The 17,732-nt window shown below is 39.5% G+C and overlaps 2 protein-coding genes across 3 annotated transcripts; both read left to right on the forward strand.

The window, feature by feature from the left end:
• Nucleotides 1-469: 469 nt before the first annotated feature.
• On the forward strand, nt 470-5,948 carry atg3 (autophagy related 3). Of its 2 annotated transcripts, none has more exons than XM_028010413.1 (12): nt 470-681; nt 872-913; nt 995-1,044; nt 1,964-2,034; nt 2,500-2,607; nt 2,771-2,826; nt 3,931-4,015; nt 4,092-4,126; nt 4,202-4,354; nt 5,014-5,141; nt 5,296-5,364; nt 5,510-5,948. In XM_028010413.1, the coding sequence occupies exons 1-12, from the start codon at nt 610-612 to the stop codon at nt 5,589-5,591; spliced, it is 951 nt and encodes a 316-aa protein (XP_027866214.1). In that variant the 5' UTR covers nt 470-609; the 3' UTR covers nt 5,592-5,948. The 2 variants fall into 2 exon arrangements, with proteins under 2 accessions (XP_027866214.1, XP_027866215.1); XM_028010414.1 differs by having other exon boundaries at nt 471-681; nt 2,774-2,826.
• Nucleotides 5,949-7,460: 1,512 nt separating this feature from the next.
• slc19a2 (solute carrier family 19 member 2) lies at nt 7,461-17,169 on the forward strand. Its single transcript, XM_028010412.1, has 6 exons — nt 7,461-7,646; nt 11,123-11,653; nt 11,730-11,976; nt 12,841-13,033; nt 13,315-13,456; nt 13,547-17,169. The coding sequence occupies exons 1-6, from the start codon at nt 7,524-7,526 to the stop codon at nt 13,688-13,690; spliced, it is 1,380 nt and encodes a 459-aa protein (XP_027866213.1). The 5' UTR covers nt 7,461-7,523; the 3' UTR covers nt 13,691-17,169.
• The last annotated feature ends 563 nt before the right edge of the window (nt 17,170-17,732 follow it).

Genomic DNA, 17,732 nt, shown 5'->3' on the forward strand with positions numbered 1-17,732 from the left:
AGAAAATTTCCAGTCAACAGAAGCTTTGTGGCGTATTTCTGCAGCCAGACTAACAGGGACTGAAAGGTCATTCAGAGAAGAAGCCATCACGCCAAAATTAATATAAAGTCACATTACAGTATAATCATTACACGTGAATCACATTAGAACAAATGTCGAGCATTAATTGTTTTTTGTTGACTGTTCGGTTCGTTTTTTATTCGCATTTATTGTTGTTTTTTTTTTTGGTCGTATTGATCACCATTACTAGAATATAATAAAAAATTGTCATCAAATTGCGTCAAACTAGACGTTGTTTTGTTTGTTTAATTAAAAAACCAAACTAATAATAATAATAATAATAATAATAATAATAATAATAATAATAATAATAATAATAATAACTTCCAAGCGGTTTCTCAAAGTTTATTTGCCACACACAATGTGGCGGACAGCATCGGTTCTGCCTCTGCCTGTGCATCGCGATAACTTGGACCCGGAAGTGTCAGTCTCGTGTCATGTGATCATTCTTTTTGGCAACCTGCCTGAGTAGCTATGTGAAAATAAGGGTGGACTTTAGAGGAAGGGGTTCCGAACAAGCTCGCATTGCTGCTGAAGCTCTGGTCCAAGATGCAGAACGTCATAAACACGGTGAAGGGAACCGCGCTGGGAGTGGCCGAGTTCCTCACGCCCGTGTTAAAGGTAAACTTCCAGGGAGAAGCTAGCTAAGGTAGTGGCTCACCTAGGAGTAGGGAACCTTAGAAGTAAACAGAGTTGCGTCTGTCGTTGCTTCACTCAGACTCAGTTTCCTCTGACGCTCTAGGGAATCTAAAATATTGTAGTTTTGTGTATTTCTGATTCCTAACACACAGCTATGGGTTGTTCCTCGTAGGAATCTAAATTCAAAGAGACTGGAGTCATCACCCCAGAGGAGGTGAGAGAACACTTTTTCAATCCGAGCATCATAATGAGGACAAACTAACTCTGGACTGTTTGTTTGTGGGTCTTGTTTTAGTTTGTAGCAGCTGGAGATCACCTGGTTCATCACTGTCCCACATGGAAGTGGTGAGTGGCCACATCTGGCTCTTGATTGGTCTTATCAAGCTCCCAGATACAGTGGGGTCAGAGGTTACAGTCAACTGTTTGCAGTGATAAAGTCATGAACTGGACTAGAAATGAGGTTGGGTTTAATCTGTTGTCAGCCAGATAGTGATCCAGAAACCTCAGGTTTAATTCAAAATACTTCCCTCATTATAGATTTCTTTGGTTTTTGCTTCATTTTGGTCACACTGTGATGTTCCAAAATATCAATAAACAGTAGTTTCCAAATAATGATTTAATTTTTTTTTTCCATAAACCAATCTTCCTAGTATCTTATGTTAAAATGTCCATAATAAACAGCCTGTTTAAGATTTGTAATGCATTCACTGTTAATGTTAAAGCGCTGTTTGTCTGCAGGCATTATTATATTTTCTGCCTACTTCGGGTTGTCAGATAGGTTCTGATTTAACATTCAGGCAGTAATAAATCTGGATATTGACACTGAACCAACAGATTTAGTTAAGTACAGTTAATTCACGATTTAATAAGTGATAAAGTTCTAATTTTGCATAAAATTAGAACGGTTTCTGCTGTTAAATACAATTATTTTTGAAAATAGTTGCTAATCTTTGATATTCCAATTAGTTTTATCTGACTTATTTAAGTGTGAGGGGAAAAAAAATCAAAAACAAACCACTGTGGTTGATTAATATCTATGTTTATAAAATCTGATTTGACGAGTAGCCATGCCAACCAGGATGTTGCTCACATCCAGGAGGAGAGGCTGCTGAAATGACAGGAAGTGAAACTGAAGGTTGAGTAAATATCAGGGTCACTGTAAAATGTTGTTTTCTAATAAAGATTTTTGGCCATCTGGATGAACTCTTGTTGCCATGGTTTCCTGATGTAACCTTCCCTTATATGAATGAATGTCTCTGTTTAGGGCCTCTGGGGAAGAAGCAAAGGTGAAGCCATATTTGCCACAGGACAAACAGTTTCTGTTGACCCGGAATGGTAAGTCCAGGTCCAGTTCACACTTTAGTTCTGATCCATTTGTTCTGGAAGCTGCATTCCCATCCGGAGATTAATTTAAATCTTCTTCTTGTCCTTCATTTCTTGTTTCACACTTAATTTATTTGTGGTTACTTGTTGTTTCTTCCTTCCATTATCCCATCCATCCATTGAACCCATACTTTATGTTTTAAAATGAATGTAAAGGACTGAGAACTGTGGAAAAGTGGAATTTTGACATGGAATACCGGACAGGAACATTGCTGTCAGTCCAGCCCTCACTTTCTGCTGACTGTTTAAAGAGATCTTTATTGGTTGTTGTTTAAGTTTTCTGACGATCTTTAGGTTCTCAGAGCTCACTCTTTTTTTTTTCCCTCTTTGCGTTAAACTCCAGATGAATCAGTTTGCTCAGGTTTCTGCTCTTAACATCTGTTTAGTGCTGTTCTTCTTCTTCTCTGCCTCTCCCAGTTCCGTGCTACAAGCGCTGCAAACAGATGGAGTATTCAGATGAGCTGGAAGCCATCATAGAGGAGGATGATGGAGACGGCGGCTGGGTGGACACCTACCACAACTCGGGTAGGAGACGCTCAGTCTTACAGAGCCGGTTCTGATCAGCATGCGGCCGATCGGACCTAATCACCGGGAATCCCAGCCTCCAATTCTGTCTGTGTGGTTTCTTCTCCACACTGACTAATGTACGATGAAGGCTGACATATGTGTGTGGGTGTGTGTGTCCCAGCAGGTGTGTTAGGCGTCACAGATGCAGTACGAGAGATTTCTCTGGACAACAATAAGGTCAGCTACTTTATTCCGTGTTTCTTAGAATGACAGAACCAAGCGTGTTTTTTGAGCTGACTTCAGGATTTCTGCTGTTTCTTTGCACATTTGGTCTCATTATAACCAACTTCTAGCACTCTAAATGTTTTATTAAGGTAGTAGATGCACCATTATCATAATAAAACCCTTTTTCACCTCCTCTGGTTTTGCTTCTCCGCCTCCTTGTCCATTATGATCAGTAGAAGAGATGAGATGGTTTGAACTTCCTGTTTGGTTCTGCTCCTTTTTAACTTCTCTAGAATTTTAGTTCAAGTATTATTTGAACTTTTGGGATGTAAATTAGCAGCTCACTGTTAGGAAAAAAAAAGAAACTAACTTGAAAAATGTGTTGCTATGGTTACCCATCCTAATAAATGTCAGAAAAGAAAAATGTTTAACTGCAAAGCATCCAAAACCAGAAGAAATATTTGTTAAAACACACCACAATAAGAAATGAACAAATCAGAGCTAACATAACAGATTCGTGGTGGAAAGCGACCACTATGCATCACCAGAGTGAAACATGGTGGTGGCAGCATCATGCTGCTGGGATGCTTTTCTTCAGGTGGAGAAAATGGATGGAACTAATTCCTGGGGGAAAAACTGCTAGAGGTTACAGGAGAGTTGAGGCTCGGACATGGTGTTAGCAAGAACATGCTGTGGGATTGTTGGTTACTAAAGGGGGGATATTATAAATGGATGCCACACTTTTCAGAATGTATAAGTTCTAAATAACACTATGGCAACAAGAGTCCATCCAGATGGCCAAGTATCCCAATCATGGGATATTTGGAGTTTGTTTCTGTCACATTTCTGATTTTCATGGGACAAAAATGTAAAAACTTGCTGAGATAAGATTACACAGGCTGTTCTTCAGCTTCCTCTTCTGTCTGAACAGTGGAGCAACATTGCTGGCCAGGATGATCATCTCTACCTGTGATGCAAGGAGCCAATCAGCTTTGTTGCATTCCTTATACTAAACTTTGTTGCTTTGATCTTAAACACTTTGATTTAAGATCAAAGTGTTTTTCTTCGTCCTTCTGGATGGTTAAAGTACGCAGTCAGAACTCTGAATACTTCCAGGACAAGAACATGAACGCCACGTCTGCACTGTGTTGCGATGGCGACGAAGAGGAGGATGAAGACGGAGAAGCAGCGGATATGGAAGGTACCGATGTCTGAGTGTGTTGTCAGATCTCAGTGCCTGCTGCCGCTGTGACGATGCCTTCTTGAACTTTTTCCAGAATACGAGGAGAGCGGGTTGTTGGAAACAGACGAGGTACATTCAGAGGGTTTCCTGGTGTTGGTGGAGGGGAATCCATCTGGCTAATGGCCATCTGTCTCCTGCTTCCAGGCCACGCTGGACACCAGCAAGATGGTGGAAACCAAACCCAAAGTAGAACCCGGCAGTGAGGATGCCATCCTCCAAACCAGAACCTACGACCTCTACATCACCTACGACAAATACTACCAGACGCCTCGACTCTGGCTCTTTGGATATGATGAAGTATGTAGTTGAACGCTCAAGGTGTGCAGAGTTGTGTCTAGATTTGTTTCCAGGCAGGTGTGCAAACTGTAGAAAGGTCACACCGTAAAACTGCTATTTCATGTAAATATTTACCCAACAGAACACATGGATCTTTTTGTATTAGGGCCAGTATAGATTGGAAAATAGAGTAAACATCTGTCAAAAATTCTCTGAAATTTTGAAACTAATCTCTTGAAAGTGTTTGACATTTCAAACGTCAAATTTTCCATTTTTTCTACAAAATGAAACTAAAAATGTTTGTATTTTTGGTGGAAATTTACTACCTCTTTTGTTATTTTTTATGTACAACGCTTTGCAGCTTAGCATGTAAACTATGCTGTTTGCTATAGGGCAAACAAAGGCACAGGCTAATTGTTCTAGTCACGTGATTAGCCTGTTTAGCTTAAGTAGACAACTCTACTTCTGGTGTGGTTATGCTAACTCTATTCAACTCTACAACATAAAGTGAAAATGATTGAGCCTACAAATTGCAAACAACTGTTTAATTGCCCCATTTTCTTCTTTATCATCAAAACGTTTTGTTCAGTACTTTGAGGCTGCTTTTTCTTATCAGACATCAACAAATTAATGTTTGTACGGACAAAATGCAAACTGATGGCAAGCGCTTTGTTTCCCAGGACAGGCAGCCGCTGACTGTGGAGCAGATGTACGAGGACATCAGCCAGGACCATGTGAAGAAGACGGTCACCATTGATAACCACCCCCACCTGCCTCCACCCGCCATGTGCTCTGTTCATCCGTGCAGGTGAGGAATTCACTTGGGACCGGTTCCTACACAGTCTGCACCACAAGAACTCCCAAAATGTTTTCATTTCTCTCCAAGGTTGAGATACTTTTGTTGTGTCGTCGTCTCAGACTCGTCGATAAGAACCTCACTGGTATGACCTCTGTTTTTTCAGACATGCTGAAGTGATGAAAAAGATTATCGAGACGGTGGCTGAAGGAGGTGGAGAGCTGGGCGTGCATATGTATCCTTTAGTCTTACACCATGTGATACCAAGTTGCTTGATCCAAACCAAACTGCTATATATCCGTTTGGTTAGTTCAGTTTGCTGTGTTTCTGTGTTCTTGTCCTTCCATCCTACAACTGTTGTCCTTTACTAAGACTTCCAGGTATCTTCTGATTTTCCTAAAGTTTGTCCAGGCTGTCATTCCCACGATAGAATATGACTACACAAGACACTTTACAATGTAGTTCCAACTGCGTAGAAGTGCTTCAGCTAACAGTATCTCTGGTCTGCTTGGTCTCAACACATCTATACAACCGGTTTATGTTACTTTGATGCTCTGTGGACATAGGTGTATTAAGCCACGTGATGACTCATTTATTGTACAATTTGCTTGCTTTCGGTGAGAACCCGATGTGATGAAAGTCAGCATCTGCACAATCCTGTCCAGATGCTTTTGATGGTTTCCATCAGCTGTTCAACTGTACCGCTCGCATTCTGACAACTTTAAACTAATCATTCCTCACTGCTTTAGATGTACGAGTCAGGTTCTAAAAAATAAATGAAGTCCAGCTGAATAAATCCTTTTGTGGTGTGCTTGTGAATGTTTGAACCGCCTTCAATTCTGGTTTGATATCCACGAATATCTGACAGTCTTTCATGCTGGAGTAATTCCTCATTATTCGCTCTGCGACCAAGTAGAACGTGGCTTAATCTTGGAACACTTTTATTCTGAAGTGCCGCTTTAATCCCTTGAATAAATTAGTTGGACTATTTCCTGACATGAATTGTTTGGATTTCCCCGTTTGTTTGGTTATTTGAGATATCGATCACCTGCCCCCAGATTGTTGGCTATTCACCATAACGAGGGCTGGAACTTTGAGACGTTAGTTTTGAGGAATTAATTACGTTAATTTTAACGTTAAAAATTTTAACGCAATTAATCTACAAAAATTTTAACATACAAAAGTACAGAAGGGAACCTTTTGTCTTTTCGTGTTTCTGGTACGCCGATAAATGTGATGCACAAGCAACATCCACAGCATCAACGTTTTCAGTGATGGCATGGATTTATGGTAATGTTTAGCTGTTTTTTTCCAGTCTTTATAGAAAATTCAAAGAAAATAACATGACAAGGAACACATTAGTAATAAAAAAAAAAGCTTATGATAAACTGAGCAGAAAAAAGAAGAAATAAAAAAGAATACAGTCACAAACTAACTGTGAGGAAAGTAAAACAAAATGTCACAAATGCAAGATAAATTTCAAATCTTAAATTGATATTAACATATTGGTATAAAGATTGGGCTTTTGTGATGTTCCAACGTTCCACACTCTTAAATAAAATCTTTTCACTTGAAAAATGGAGGTGATTTTTACAAAGCAGTATTTGTGAATAAAACTTAGCCAGAGCATTAAATATATCATAATTTAACTCTTCAGCCCCTGTCAGAAGACCAAATTTTCTTATATTTAAACTTAAAGATGGAATAGATATCTTTTGAAAGTCGTTCTAAAAACATTCATGAAGTCGCAATTGGAAAAAAAGGTGTGTTGTCTCAAAATCTCAGCCACAAAACGCACAGGAATCGATATTTATTTTTAATTTCTTTCGCAGAAAATCCTTCTAGGGAAATTAATATCTTTTTTTCGTGTGAGTGGAATAGACAGCCATTTGGTTCTTATTTTCTTTAGATGATTTTTAAACAAATGTTTTCTTCTTGGGGTAGAGGAGAAAGAAACTGATGAGTTTTTGTAACATTATTTTGTCAATATATTGTTTTGATTAATTAATTAAAGGCTCTGTCATTGACTGGATAAATTTTTTTAAATCAAATCCCACCACTAATCATAAAAAGGATTCAGTTGATTTGAGGTGTGATGCTCATATTTGAAGATTTTGCTCTGAACAGACATTATATAAAATCCCAATAAAATATGTGGAAGTTTGCGATTTGTGACCAAATAAAAGATTATATAAAGGAACTGTTTTTCTAAAACGAACCCTTTAAAACGGATCAGTTTATTTTTATTCTAGCTCAGGAAGAGCGACTCCTTTAGCTGCAGTTCCTCTTCAGAACAGCTGGGGGCGGTAATTTACTCGAACCAGATTATTGAGAGAAAAAGCGAGAGAACCCGTAGAAGCAGAAGCGCTGGAGGTCGAAACGAACTGGTCCACGATGTCCGCGGTGTATCCCACTGTCCTGCTGTGTGTGTACGGCTTCTTCTCCAGCCTGCGGCCGTCGGAACCTTTCCTTACCGCTTACCTGATGGGACCGGACAAGAACCTGACGGAGACCCAGGTGAGGTTGCCCTGCTGTGGGTCACAGCTCCTCTTGCATCACTCTCCAGATTGTTTCCGCACGCGTTTGGACCTGACTCGGTCCGGACCTTCTAAATAAAGGAGAATTGGTCCCGCTTGTTCGTGGCTCCTTGCAGCGTCTCTGGGGAATGAAGTTATAGTTGTAAAGGACTTCCTGTTGTGTTTTTAAGAACCCACGTGCTGCGCTGCACCGAATTGACGTTTCCCAGACGAACCCGACCTGCTGGGGGTCTGTGTAAACGCAGAGGTTCTGATCCAGTTCTTAACTTTTTATATTCTCCTTCCAGAGACGCACAGCTCCCTGTAATCCAGAGAGCAGACGGATCAAACCTGAGCTGAATTATTCTCCACTGACAGCAGTTCCTTCATAAAGAGTTGTGTCCCTTTTAATAAATGACTTTATACAATCTGCTGTTATTTTAGATCTGTCATAATTTTGGATTTAACTGCTTTTTTGTTTTGTTTGTTTGTTTTGGGTGTGGATCATGAAAGGGAACCAAGAATTCCGTTTAGCACAGTTTACGCCTTTAATAAATGAAAATATAATGTACAAATATGTGCATGCTGATTCATGTGGTCTTTAGCATCGAGGTCAGTGACCAGTCCATCCAGCTGACCAGATGTGTTACTGGCTTGCAGAGCAGGAATGTATGGCTCTTAGGAAATCACTTTTTCTACATCCACATGTTCATTTCAGTTGTTGAGTTTCATTATGTTGTGTTACTCTGTTCATTGTAAGAGATTTAAACATAATTGTGTATCAGTGTTACAGTCAATTAGACAGTTTAACTTTGATCAGCTCTGACCATCAGGTCAAATTCTAAAACAAGAAGCAAAATTTGGGCTTTATTTTGTTTTTAATTTTCCTGTCCGTTAAATAAATCAAAACAGAAAAAAATCTACTTTTTTCTACCCTCAAAAACACCGGTAACTGGATAAAAAAAAGGAAACATGTGCTTTGATGTTCAAGGTATCCCCCAGAAAACTCACTAAGCCCGGTGGGTTAGTAAGTTAGGGCAGTCATTCATCCAGCTGCCCGTCATGTTTTTGAGTTAATAAATGTTTAAAGTTTACATGAAATTTGAAAATATCACTTGACAATCATGTGTTATTAAAAGATTGGAAGATTAAGACCTGAACACAAACTATAGAGTCTTAAAAAAGGCAAAGATTTTAAAAAGACTTTAAAAGATAAGCAATGGTGGGGGCACAAGGAAAGCCTGGTGGCCCGCCAGGCTTATAATACACGGGGAAAGCCTGATGTTTAAATATATCAAATTGAACTGGTAAAATCTTGTAATTCATTCACTTTCCTTTGGCTTCAGAAACACTTGGAATGAAGTGGATTTTTTTGGCATTCATTTAAATTTTACATTCACTTCATTCACAATAAAACATACGTCCCTAAACTTGCTTGACTCTTTTAAGCCACAGCTAGAACAGGTTGTTGGTTGATCCATTTACACACTAAAAGTGTGTCAGGTTTTAGTTTTGCTGCTTTGCTAAAAATGTTATTTTTGTGCATTGCTAAACGAAAACAGTTTTATTTGCTGTTATAGTTAATAAGCCGTACTTTGGAAGGCGATTGTGTCAAACCAGCAGGTCCGGTGTGAGCCTGTGAGCAGCACTTCTCTGTTGTAGTCGTGCTATTTGCAGCAGGAGGCTCAGACACACTCCATTCAGATTTGGATAATCTCTCCAAAAATGTCAGATTTCTTGTTAATCCTTTAAATAATGACCTTCATCAGGTCGTAATGTGGACCAGCAACAAATCTGTCAGCACGACATTGTTCTACTTTTGATCATGTAGCCGCATCATGCTATGTTTGCATCGGGAATGGAAGAGAAGTAGTAGCTAATAGAAAACAAGGCAGAAGCATATGACTGTTCTATATCTAATGCAGTTGGTACTATAAAAATTGTTACCATTTCCTGTGCTGTGGCGAAACATGGAACAGTTTTTGAGTGTCCTACTAACACAGATGTTGATTGGTTCAGAGCGCTACTTCACATCCTGCTGCTGGTTTTTGATTCGCAAGGTCTGACTTAAACAGCTAAAAACCGAATAAAACTGATATAGATGCTTTAAAACTTTAGACACAGAATTTATTCAGAAGAGGTTTCAGTACTGAACAATAATGCCAAACCGTAGTCTTAAGAAAATGTTTTGGTGTTCCACAAAGTCCAGTATTAGAAACCAAGTTTTTGCTATGCATTTAACTGAAGTTTGGAGTCAGAATAAAATGTATAATTGTTGCTGACTGCAACGTCGAAACTATCTTATCTTATCTTGATGGATTTTTAATTTTTGACAAATTAGCACATCAATTAAACATACTGATCAATCTTTGGAGATTTTGTCTTTGGTCTTTTGGAAGCAGTAAAATGTGAACAGTTTTCATTATAGTCATTTCTTTGTAAATATTGCAAGTTTTGTGTGATTTTTTTTTCAGGAGGCTAATAATTTGACCTTGCTATATTGATTAAACTGGTATAAAAATTAATTTTCATTAACTAAATTAACAGCTTTTTTTTTTTTTTTCTTTAGTTTTGTATGAATTAATTATATCGAAAGCAGAGGCGAAGCCACACTGTGAAAAACAAATTCTAAAATATAAATATGGAGTTGATTTCTAATTTCTATTAGCATCTTTATATTAAAGATTAGTGCAGTTAGCATAAAATAAACTGGCAACCCTCTAAGGTGCAACAATCCACTTAGCATGAAATGCAAATATCCCATAAAGATTAATGATGTGCATGTTTTTAAGTTCTATATTCAATTTAGGATTAAAAATATTTGTACATTTTGTATTGTCACAAATATTATAATGAAACTTGAAGGAATACATTTGGAACCAGAGGTTTACATACACCAATTAAAAAGACACGCTGTTTTTCTCACTCGTTCGCTCATACTCGTCTTTTCACATATGCAAACATTTTCAAAATTGGATCTTTTAACTGAGAAATCTCCTCGTGTGAGGCATAAATCCTCTTCTTACTCCAAGAGCTCATCGATGAGTCACCCAGAGGACATCTAAAGCTCTGCTCACTGCCTCAGTTGAGGTCAAGGGTCATGTTTAAGCAATAAGAAGGAAAGACTGCCTCCCATGAAGGTAAAAATGAGCCTCCATGGGAGCGTTCTAAGGCCAGAACCCCTACTGACCCACAAGAACAGAAAGACCCATCTCACATTTACTAAAAAAACATCTTGATGACCCCTAAGACTTCTGGGAAAAGTCCAGTGAAACTGAAGCTACATTTCCAAGAAATGTAGCTTCAGTTTCATCTGAAGTTTTAGCTTCAGATGTAGCAAGACCAGATGCGTCTTGCTACATCTGCTACTAACCCCCTAATACTGGACTTAGCAGGTTTTCTGGGGGAAACTGTTTTTTTTTCTTTTCTTTTTATAATTCTACTAATGTAAAAAGCTATTTCTTGTGTTTTCTGCAGGTTGTCAATGAAATTTACCCTGTATGGACATATTCCTACCTCGCCCTATTGCTCCCGGTCTTCCTGGCTACAGACTTCCTCTGCTACAAACCGGTGTTGGTACTGCAGGCCTGCAGCCTGGTACTGACCTATGCCATGCTCTGGAAGGCCCAGGGCATGCTGGCCATGCAACTGTTGGAGTTTTTCTTTGGGTTGGCCACAGCGTCAGAGGTGGCCTACTACTCCTACATCTACAGCGTGGTGGAGCCAGAGCTCTACCAGAGGGTGACCGGTTACTGCCGCAGCGCCACTCTGTTCGGCTCGGCCGCCGGGTCGCTCCTCGGTCAGCTCCTGCTGTCGCTGGCCAAAGCGGAGCTGGTGCACCTCGTTATCATTACGCTGGCGTCAGCCGCCGTGGCCTTCGTCGCCCCCTGGTTCCTCCCCATGCCCAAGAGGAGTTTGTTTTTCCACATGAGTCCAGGAGTAGTCGAGGAACCTGCAGCTGGCTGCAGCCCTGATAAGGCAGAGGATTCAGAAAGCAGAGCGCCCATGGTGAGAAATCTGCACGTCCTGATAACTTATTGAAAGTTTGTGTGTCGTGTAAAGAAGGGAACTCTTCCTCTTTCAGATATCCAGGTCATCTGAAGCAGCAGGTGGCAGCAGTGGGCTTGTGCAGGTGTTAAGGATGCTTTGCCATGACTTCTTGCAGTGCTACAGGTGTCGCCCCCTGCTGGCATGGTCGGTGTGGTGGGCCCTGGCCACATGTGGCTACTTCCAGATCATCAACTACGCTCAGGCTCTGTGGGAGACGTTCTATTCATCCCAACACCACGAAATCTACAACGGCTACGTAGAGACGTTGTCCACGCTGCTCGGTACGTCTTCTGCTTTCATTTCTGAATTTCCAGACCGGTGTTTCTCAAATGTCAAGACTTGACAAGTCAAGTTTTATTTTGACGTAAGACAGAAAGTACTATTAGATTTTTTTTTTAACATGCTGGTTATTGAAAGCTGTTTTAAGGACCCCGTAACAACACTTTAATGGTCCCATTTTGGCTTGACAATGGAAGAAATAGACAAGAAGTGATTACTAAACAGTGCAACAATCCCTCAACAAATTGTTAGCAGCTAACTGCTGTTCAACATGGAAGGATTTTGACCAGTCAAGCCACACTTTGATGATTCTTCACTGGACAGACATTCTTTCACAGTTAAGGTTAAACAGTTTAAGATTCTCAAAACTTCCTCTACTTGTAAAGGTACAAATTGGAAACAAGCCTAGCACCTTAGCAAGGCTAACATTAGCTAAATTGCTGTCAATCCTCAAAATGAATGAGCTGCAGAAATGTGAGATGTTATCAGTATTCCAGCTGTGAGCACACTTCCACTAATCTGCTGATGCGCTAATAGAAGAGCTAGCTTTTCATTTAGCGTTTTTGCTAACTTTGAAAATGCTTAGTGCGATTAGTTCCCCTAAAATATTTTTTCTGAATAAATCCTAAAGCACTTCATTTACTTCTAATGAAAACTACCAAAAGTAACCTGGACTGTTTTAATCAGACAGGGTTAACTTGATCCCCTTGACAACCACTTTCTTTTTTTAATCACAGCCGTCTAAAGGGGAGTAAATACTTTTCTACGGCACTGCAACAAAATCACTTTCAGAAAAAAAGTGATTTCTTCATCCCTAGTTATGTCTGTCTTACGTCCAGATGTCTGAGCCGTGTCGTGTCCTGCAGGCGCTCTGGCTGCTCTGCTGGTGGGCTGCCTCCCAGTGGACTGGACCCACTGGGGAGAACTGCTCCTGTGGGTCCTCTCCCTCCTCATGGCCGCCTGCGTTTTCATCATGACCCTGCCGAAGAACATCTGGGTGAGCTACGGCTCCTACGTCATCTTCAGGACCATCTACATGCTTCTCATCACTGTGGCAACGTGAGTCTACCATGGCGTGGAACACCACAGTGTGAGGAGGAAGCGTCAGAATCTGATTTTGAGCGATTCTTTGGTACCTTTAGAAAGAAAAGGGGGAAGGCAGAAAGGAGAAGTGTGTCTCGGTGAATCCAGATTGCAGCAAGTAGTCTGTTGCTCCATCTGAAGCTTCCTGCTGTTTCAACATGAAGCACCTGCAGCTTCTTCTGCAGCGTGTCGATGTAGATGAGGAGGAGTACAGTACAGTACTGTTCTTCGTTTCAGCGTTGCTCCCTGACCTCCAGGTACCAGATAGCGGCCAGCCTCAGCATGCAGAGATACGCTCTGGTGTTTGGAGTCAACACGTTCGGAGCCCTGCTGCTCGGGACTCTGATCACCGTGGTCGTGGTGGACTCAGCCGGACTCGGCCTTGATGTCGTCACTCAGGTAACATGTCGGCTGTTTGGTGATGTGGCGAAAGCTTTGCTGATGCCAGGATTGCGTTTGACGGCCGCCTGTTTGGTCTCGCTCCCTCAGTTTTTCATCTACGGAGGCTACTTCGCAGTCATCTCGGTGGTCTTCCTCCTGGCCGGCCTCTACAGAGTCTTCTCCTCCAGGCGGACCATGCAGGAAGTGAACGGAGAGTCCAGCCCTCCTCCAAACGGTGCCGTGACACAGTGAATGATTCACCTAAATGCTTTGAAAGAACATTGAATCACTTTCTCGGAACAAACTGAATGGTGCACTTTTCATGATGTCCTCATATGCTGAAGTGGGCTGGACCTGAACTTCTTGTTCCACCAAAGTATTAATGATCCAAGTTTTCCTCTGAGCCCAGTAATTTCAAGTCTGAGTGACGCAGACCTGAAATTTAACCACAGAAGTCAGTGGGTTTGTTTTCAATAGAAATAAAAGCAACTATATTAAGATTTTTTTATATATTGGTCAGGTTTTTTGGCCTTAACTGAATGCAATACAGTGGACTCCCACTTATTACTGATTCAGTATTTGCAGATTTTCAGTGGGATGCAACACCAACATTTGGTGTTTAAACTATTAAAATACAGTTAGAGGAGGTTTGATTTTGCACTCTATCTTAATTTCTAAATGTGAGATATTCATCGATGCCTTAATGGAAACAAGGATGGAAAATCAAACCTGTAAACAAACCATTTTTTTAACAATAGTCATTAGAATGCACATTAAAATGTGCTCATCTCTCTTATGATTTTATTTAATTCAATATTATTGCTGAAAGCTTTTTATTACATTCCACTTCCCTTCGTTTTCCACAGCTTTTAGAAACTGTTCCAGCTTTCTGCCTCCTGGGGGCGCTAGAGCCTGGAACTGTTTAAAGTCAGTTAATTTCCTGATCACTCTGGGAGTTTATAAAACTGCTTAACTCAGCCGGGTGACGCATATGGTGGCATAATGAACAGCGACCAATAGTTATTTAGCTTCTGCAGCTCTCAGCAGAGTTTATAGCGACTTTGTGACGTCTACTGTCACAGATGGAGGAATGGATGGGATGGCTAAAACAAGATTCAGATGATGTCTCTAAAACATGCTGGATTTTCACCTAATTATCAGGTGACCAACTCATGTCTGAACAGCTTTTATTAATGAGGGCCTTTTCTTCATGTCTATCCACTCAAATGGTTAAAAACAAAATATTTAATGTTTTTTTTATGATTCATCCTTGTCACATTATCATATTTATAAATAACTCGTATGTTTACGTATTTTTATTATTTTTAACTTTGACCCTATTGATGATGCACAGGTTTGTCATAAACATGGCTAAGGAAGAGAAACATGCCATTTTTAAGGTGGTACTTGGGAGTCAGTTCACTATTTGCGAAATATTTTTATATAACTGTTTACATTTTGTCTCAGCAGGTACAATTTAACAAGGGGCACATATTGGTGATTATGTGGACTATATAATATGGAATATTTCACATTTCCTTGGGAGTTTGGAAAATATCCTTTAGTTACAGAATGACCATCTCAGATGTTGGAATCCCAGACAAGCCCCCCAAAAAATGACCAGCCAAAAAAGATTTTAAAAAAGTGTGTTGCACTGGCATATGGGATAAGTCAAAGCAGTCAGTGTGACTGCAGGCTTATTACTGAGATTATGAGAGTCTAAAAATTGTCACCATTGCTTATTGATCAGGAGCATCTCAGTAGTCTCAGTTCTAAATGGTGAAATTACTTGAATTACAGCATGTTGTAGAAACGCATCATCAGAACCTTATTTTATTCCTATTCATAATGCAGTCGTTGGGAGTAAAGTGTGCATAAAATGCACCGAGTATGTTATAGCTATGGATTAGATTACCATAGATGGTAGATATCAACTGTCCTAGGTTACATTTATTATATAAAAAAATACTGTCTGATCTAATGCTTTGTACTGTTCCAAATTCATGTTTTAGATAAATTAAGTTTAGCACAAATTGACAGGAAAACATTATCTAGTGTTTTTTGGGCTGTAATAGAAACCAAATCAGCTACAGTACCATATTAAGTGTTCTACCGTTTACCAGCCAAAATGACTTCATATGACTGTAAATGTGGTTTTTTTTTCTCTTTCTGTGAATCCGTAGACTGTAATGCACTAATTAACAAAGATGTATGTATGCTTCCATGTTGGAAGTAGAGGTACTGAGAAGCACAATTAATGTTGGCAGGTTTGCACTGAACACTACATTGTGAAACTTGAAATGATCTCCTGCTCCTTTGTCATTTGTTGTTTAAGTACCTTAAAAAATTTAGCTGCTTTTCGTTTTTGTTTAGTTTATGACAAATTGCACTGAAAAGCTGCTTTAAAATACATAAATGAAGATAAATGTACAGTAAGTAGAAGTAATTGTGTTTCTGCTTTGCTTCTTTTGTCACAGGTAAATATTTCAGATAATTAGACAAACATAATCTGAAGAAAAATAATGCCAGCTTTCAAATGAGTCCATTTTAGGGGGGAATTATCCAACCTAACATGTGAAAAGTATTCACCCTCTCACCTTATGTCATAAATACTTTATGAAAACAAAAACACATTTTTGGGAAAGTTTTCTAAGCCATGTCTTATCTCCATAAACAATTCACGTGTGAAGGCCATTAATGCAGCTAAATTCAGATTGACCCAAAATTCCAGCAGTAAAGAGTTGAACAACCAGTCGTCATGATTAGAGGTGATTATTTGTTCTACAGGCTCGGGTTAGTTCATACCATTCTTCTTTTTAATAAATAAAATCCTCATTTAAATTCTGCTTTATCTTTTTATTCAGATTATCTGTGAACCTGAAGATAGTTTAATCTGAAATAGGGGTGTACCGATTGCCGATCACCGATCTTTAAAAAGCCTGCGTAGCATCAAAGCTGTTAAATTGCCAGCAGTGGAGCGATTATCGCTAACAAAGCGCGTGTAGACGTGACCTGGTGGGCGTGTCTGTCTCCTCCCTCATGGGACAGTAGCTGATTTTCAAACCTTTACTTACTTTGTCACGCAAATATCGGCCCAACGCGATCTTAAAATTGAGGAAATCGAGGCCAGTTTTATGGCCAGGCGAATTATCGGTGCACCCCTGATCTGAAACATTCATGTCTGTCAAACAAAAATGGCTCCAGTTTATGAAGAGGCAACATAAAAAAGTTCTTATAGACAAAAACATATAAAAATTTTTGTTTCACCGTTGCCAGGAGTTCGTATGCGATTAAGCAAAACGACCAAATGAATTTTGATATAATCAGAGAATATAATGCATATCCCAGAATTCTTTGCTGTACCAGCTTAATTACGGAGACTGTAGTTTCTGTTGTCTCGTCTGACATATGAATGTACAACTAGACACTACTCCTTTAATCTCTAGTCTCTAGATTTAGAGATGTCTAATTGAGTTGCAGTATTTGCCTTATCATTTATTTCCATGCCTATTTATTTTTCTTCTGTAATCTTTTGATGCTTTGAATTAAATGTTTCAGGCTCTTGCAAACTTGTCGAACAAACTTCACTGTTAACATGAAATTCGCTCTCTATATGCTGTAGGGCAATTATTTTAATATATGCAAAAGACAACCAAATGCTTTTTATACAATGTAAAAATGTCATTTTGTAATATGTCATATATATTGAATAAATTCTTTTTATACATGTGGTTATTGTGTTTCATTTGTTATCTGAACAGATGTGTGTGTGTGTGTGTGTGTGCAATCAGTCTTTTTCCTGATATTTTATGACAAGCTTAACAATAAACACAAAAATGGTTTTCAGGCATTGATTCTCCATCTTTGTTTTGTTCGGTTTACCCTCAATCCAGCCACGTCTGTTAAAACATGCCGCCCCCGGCAAGCATGACTCTGCCACTCCCGTGCCTCAACACTAATGGGACTGGGCAGCGCGACGAAGAGCCTGGTATAAAGAAACTCGAGAACAAATTAAATGACATCTATCCATCTGGAAAAGGTTACAAAATTACTAAAAGAACCATATTCTTGTTTGATTTGAAACAAACTTTGTCAAATTAAAAGAAAACCACAAAGAACCTGCAAGTACATGTGAAATACTTTTTCACAGCAACTTACCAGCTGTTCAATGATGTGTTTATTGAAAGAAAAGAGCAGGAAAAGAAATATTTGACCCTCTGAACCACAAAACTGCCCTAATTCTGATATTCGAATGACTTGATCAGTGAAACTACAAGATTACACAGTAAAAACT

The sequence above is a fragment of the Xiphophorus couchianus genome, chromosome 24 (assembly GCF_001444195.1).
Source record: "Xiphophorus couchianus chromosome 24, X_couchianus-1.0, whole genome shotgun sequence".
NCBI lineage: Eukaryota > Metazoa > Chordata > Actinopteri > Cyprinodontiformes > Poeciliidae > Xiphophorus > Xiphophorus couchianus.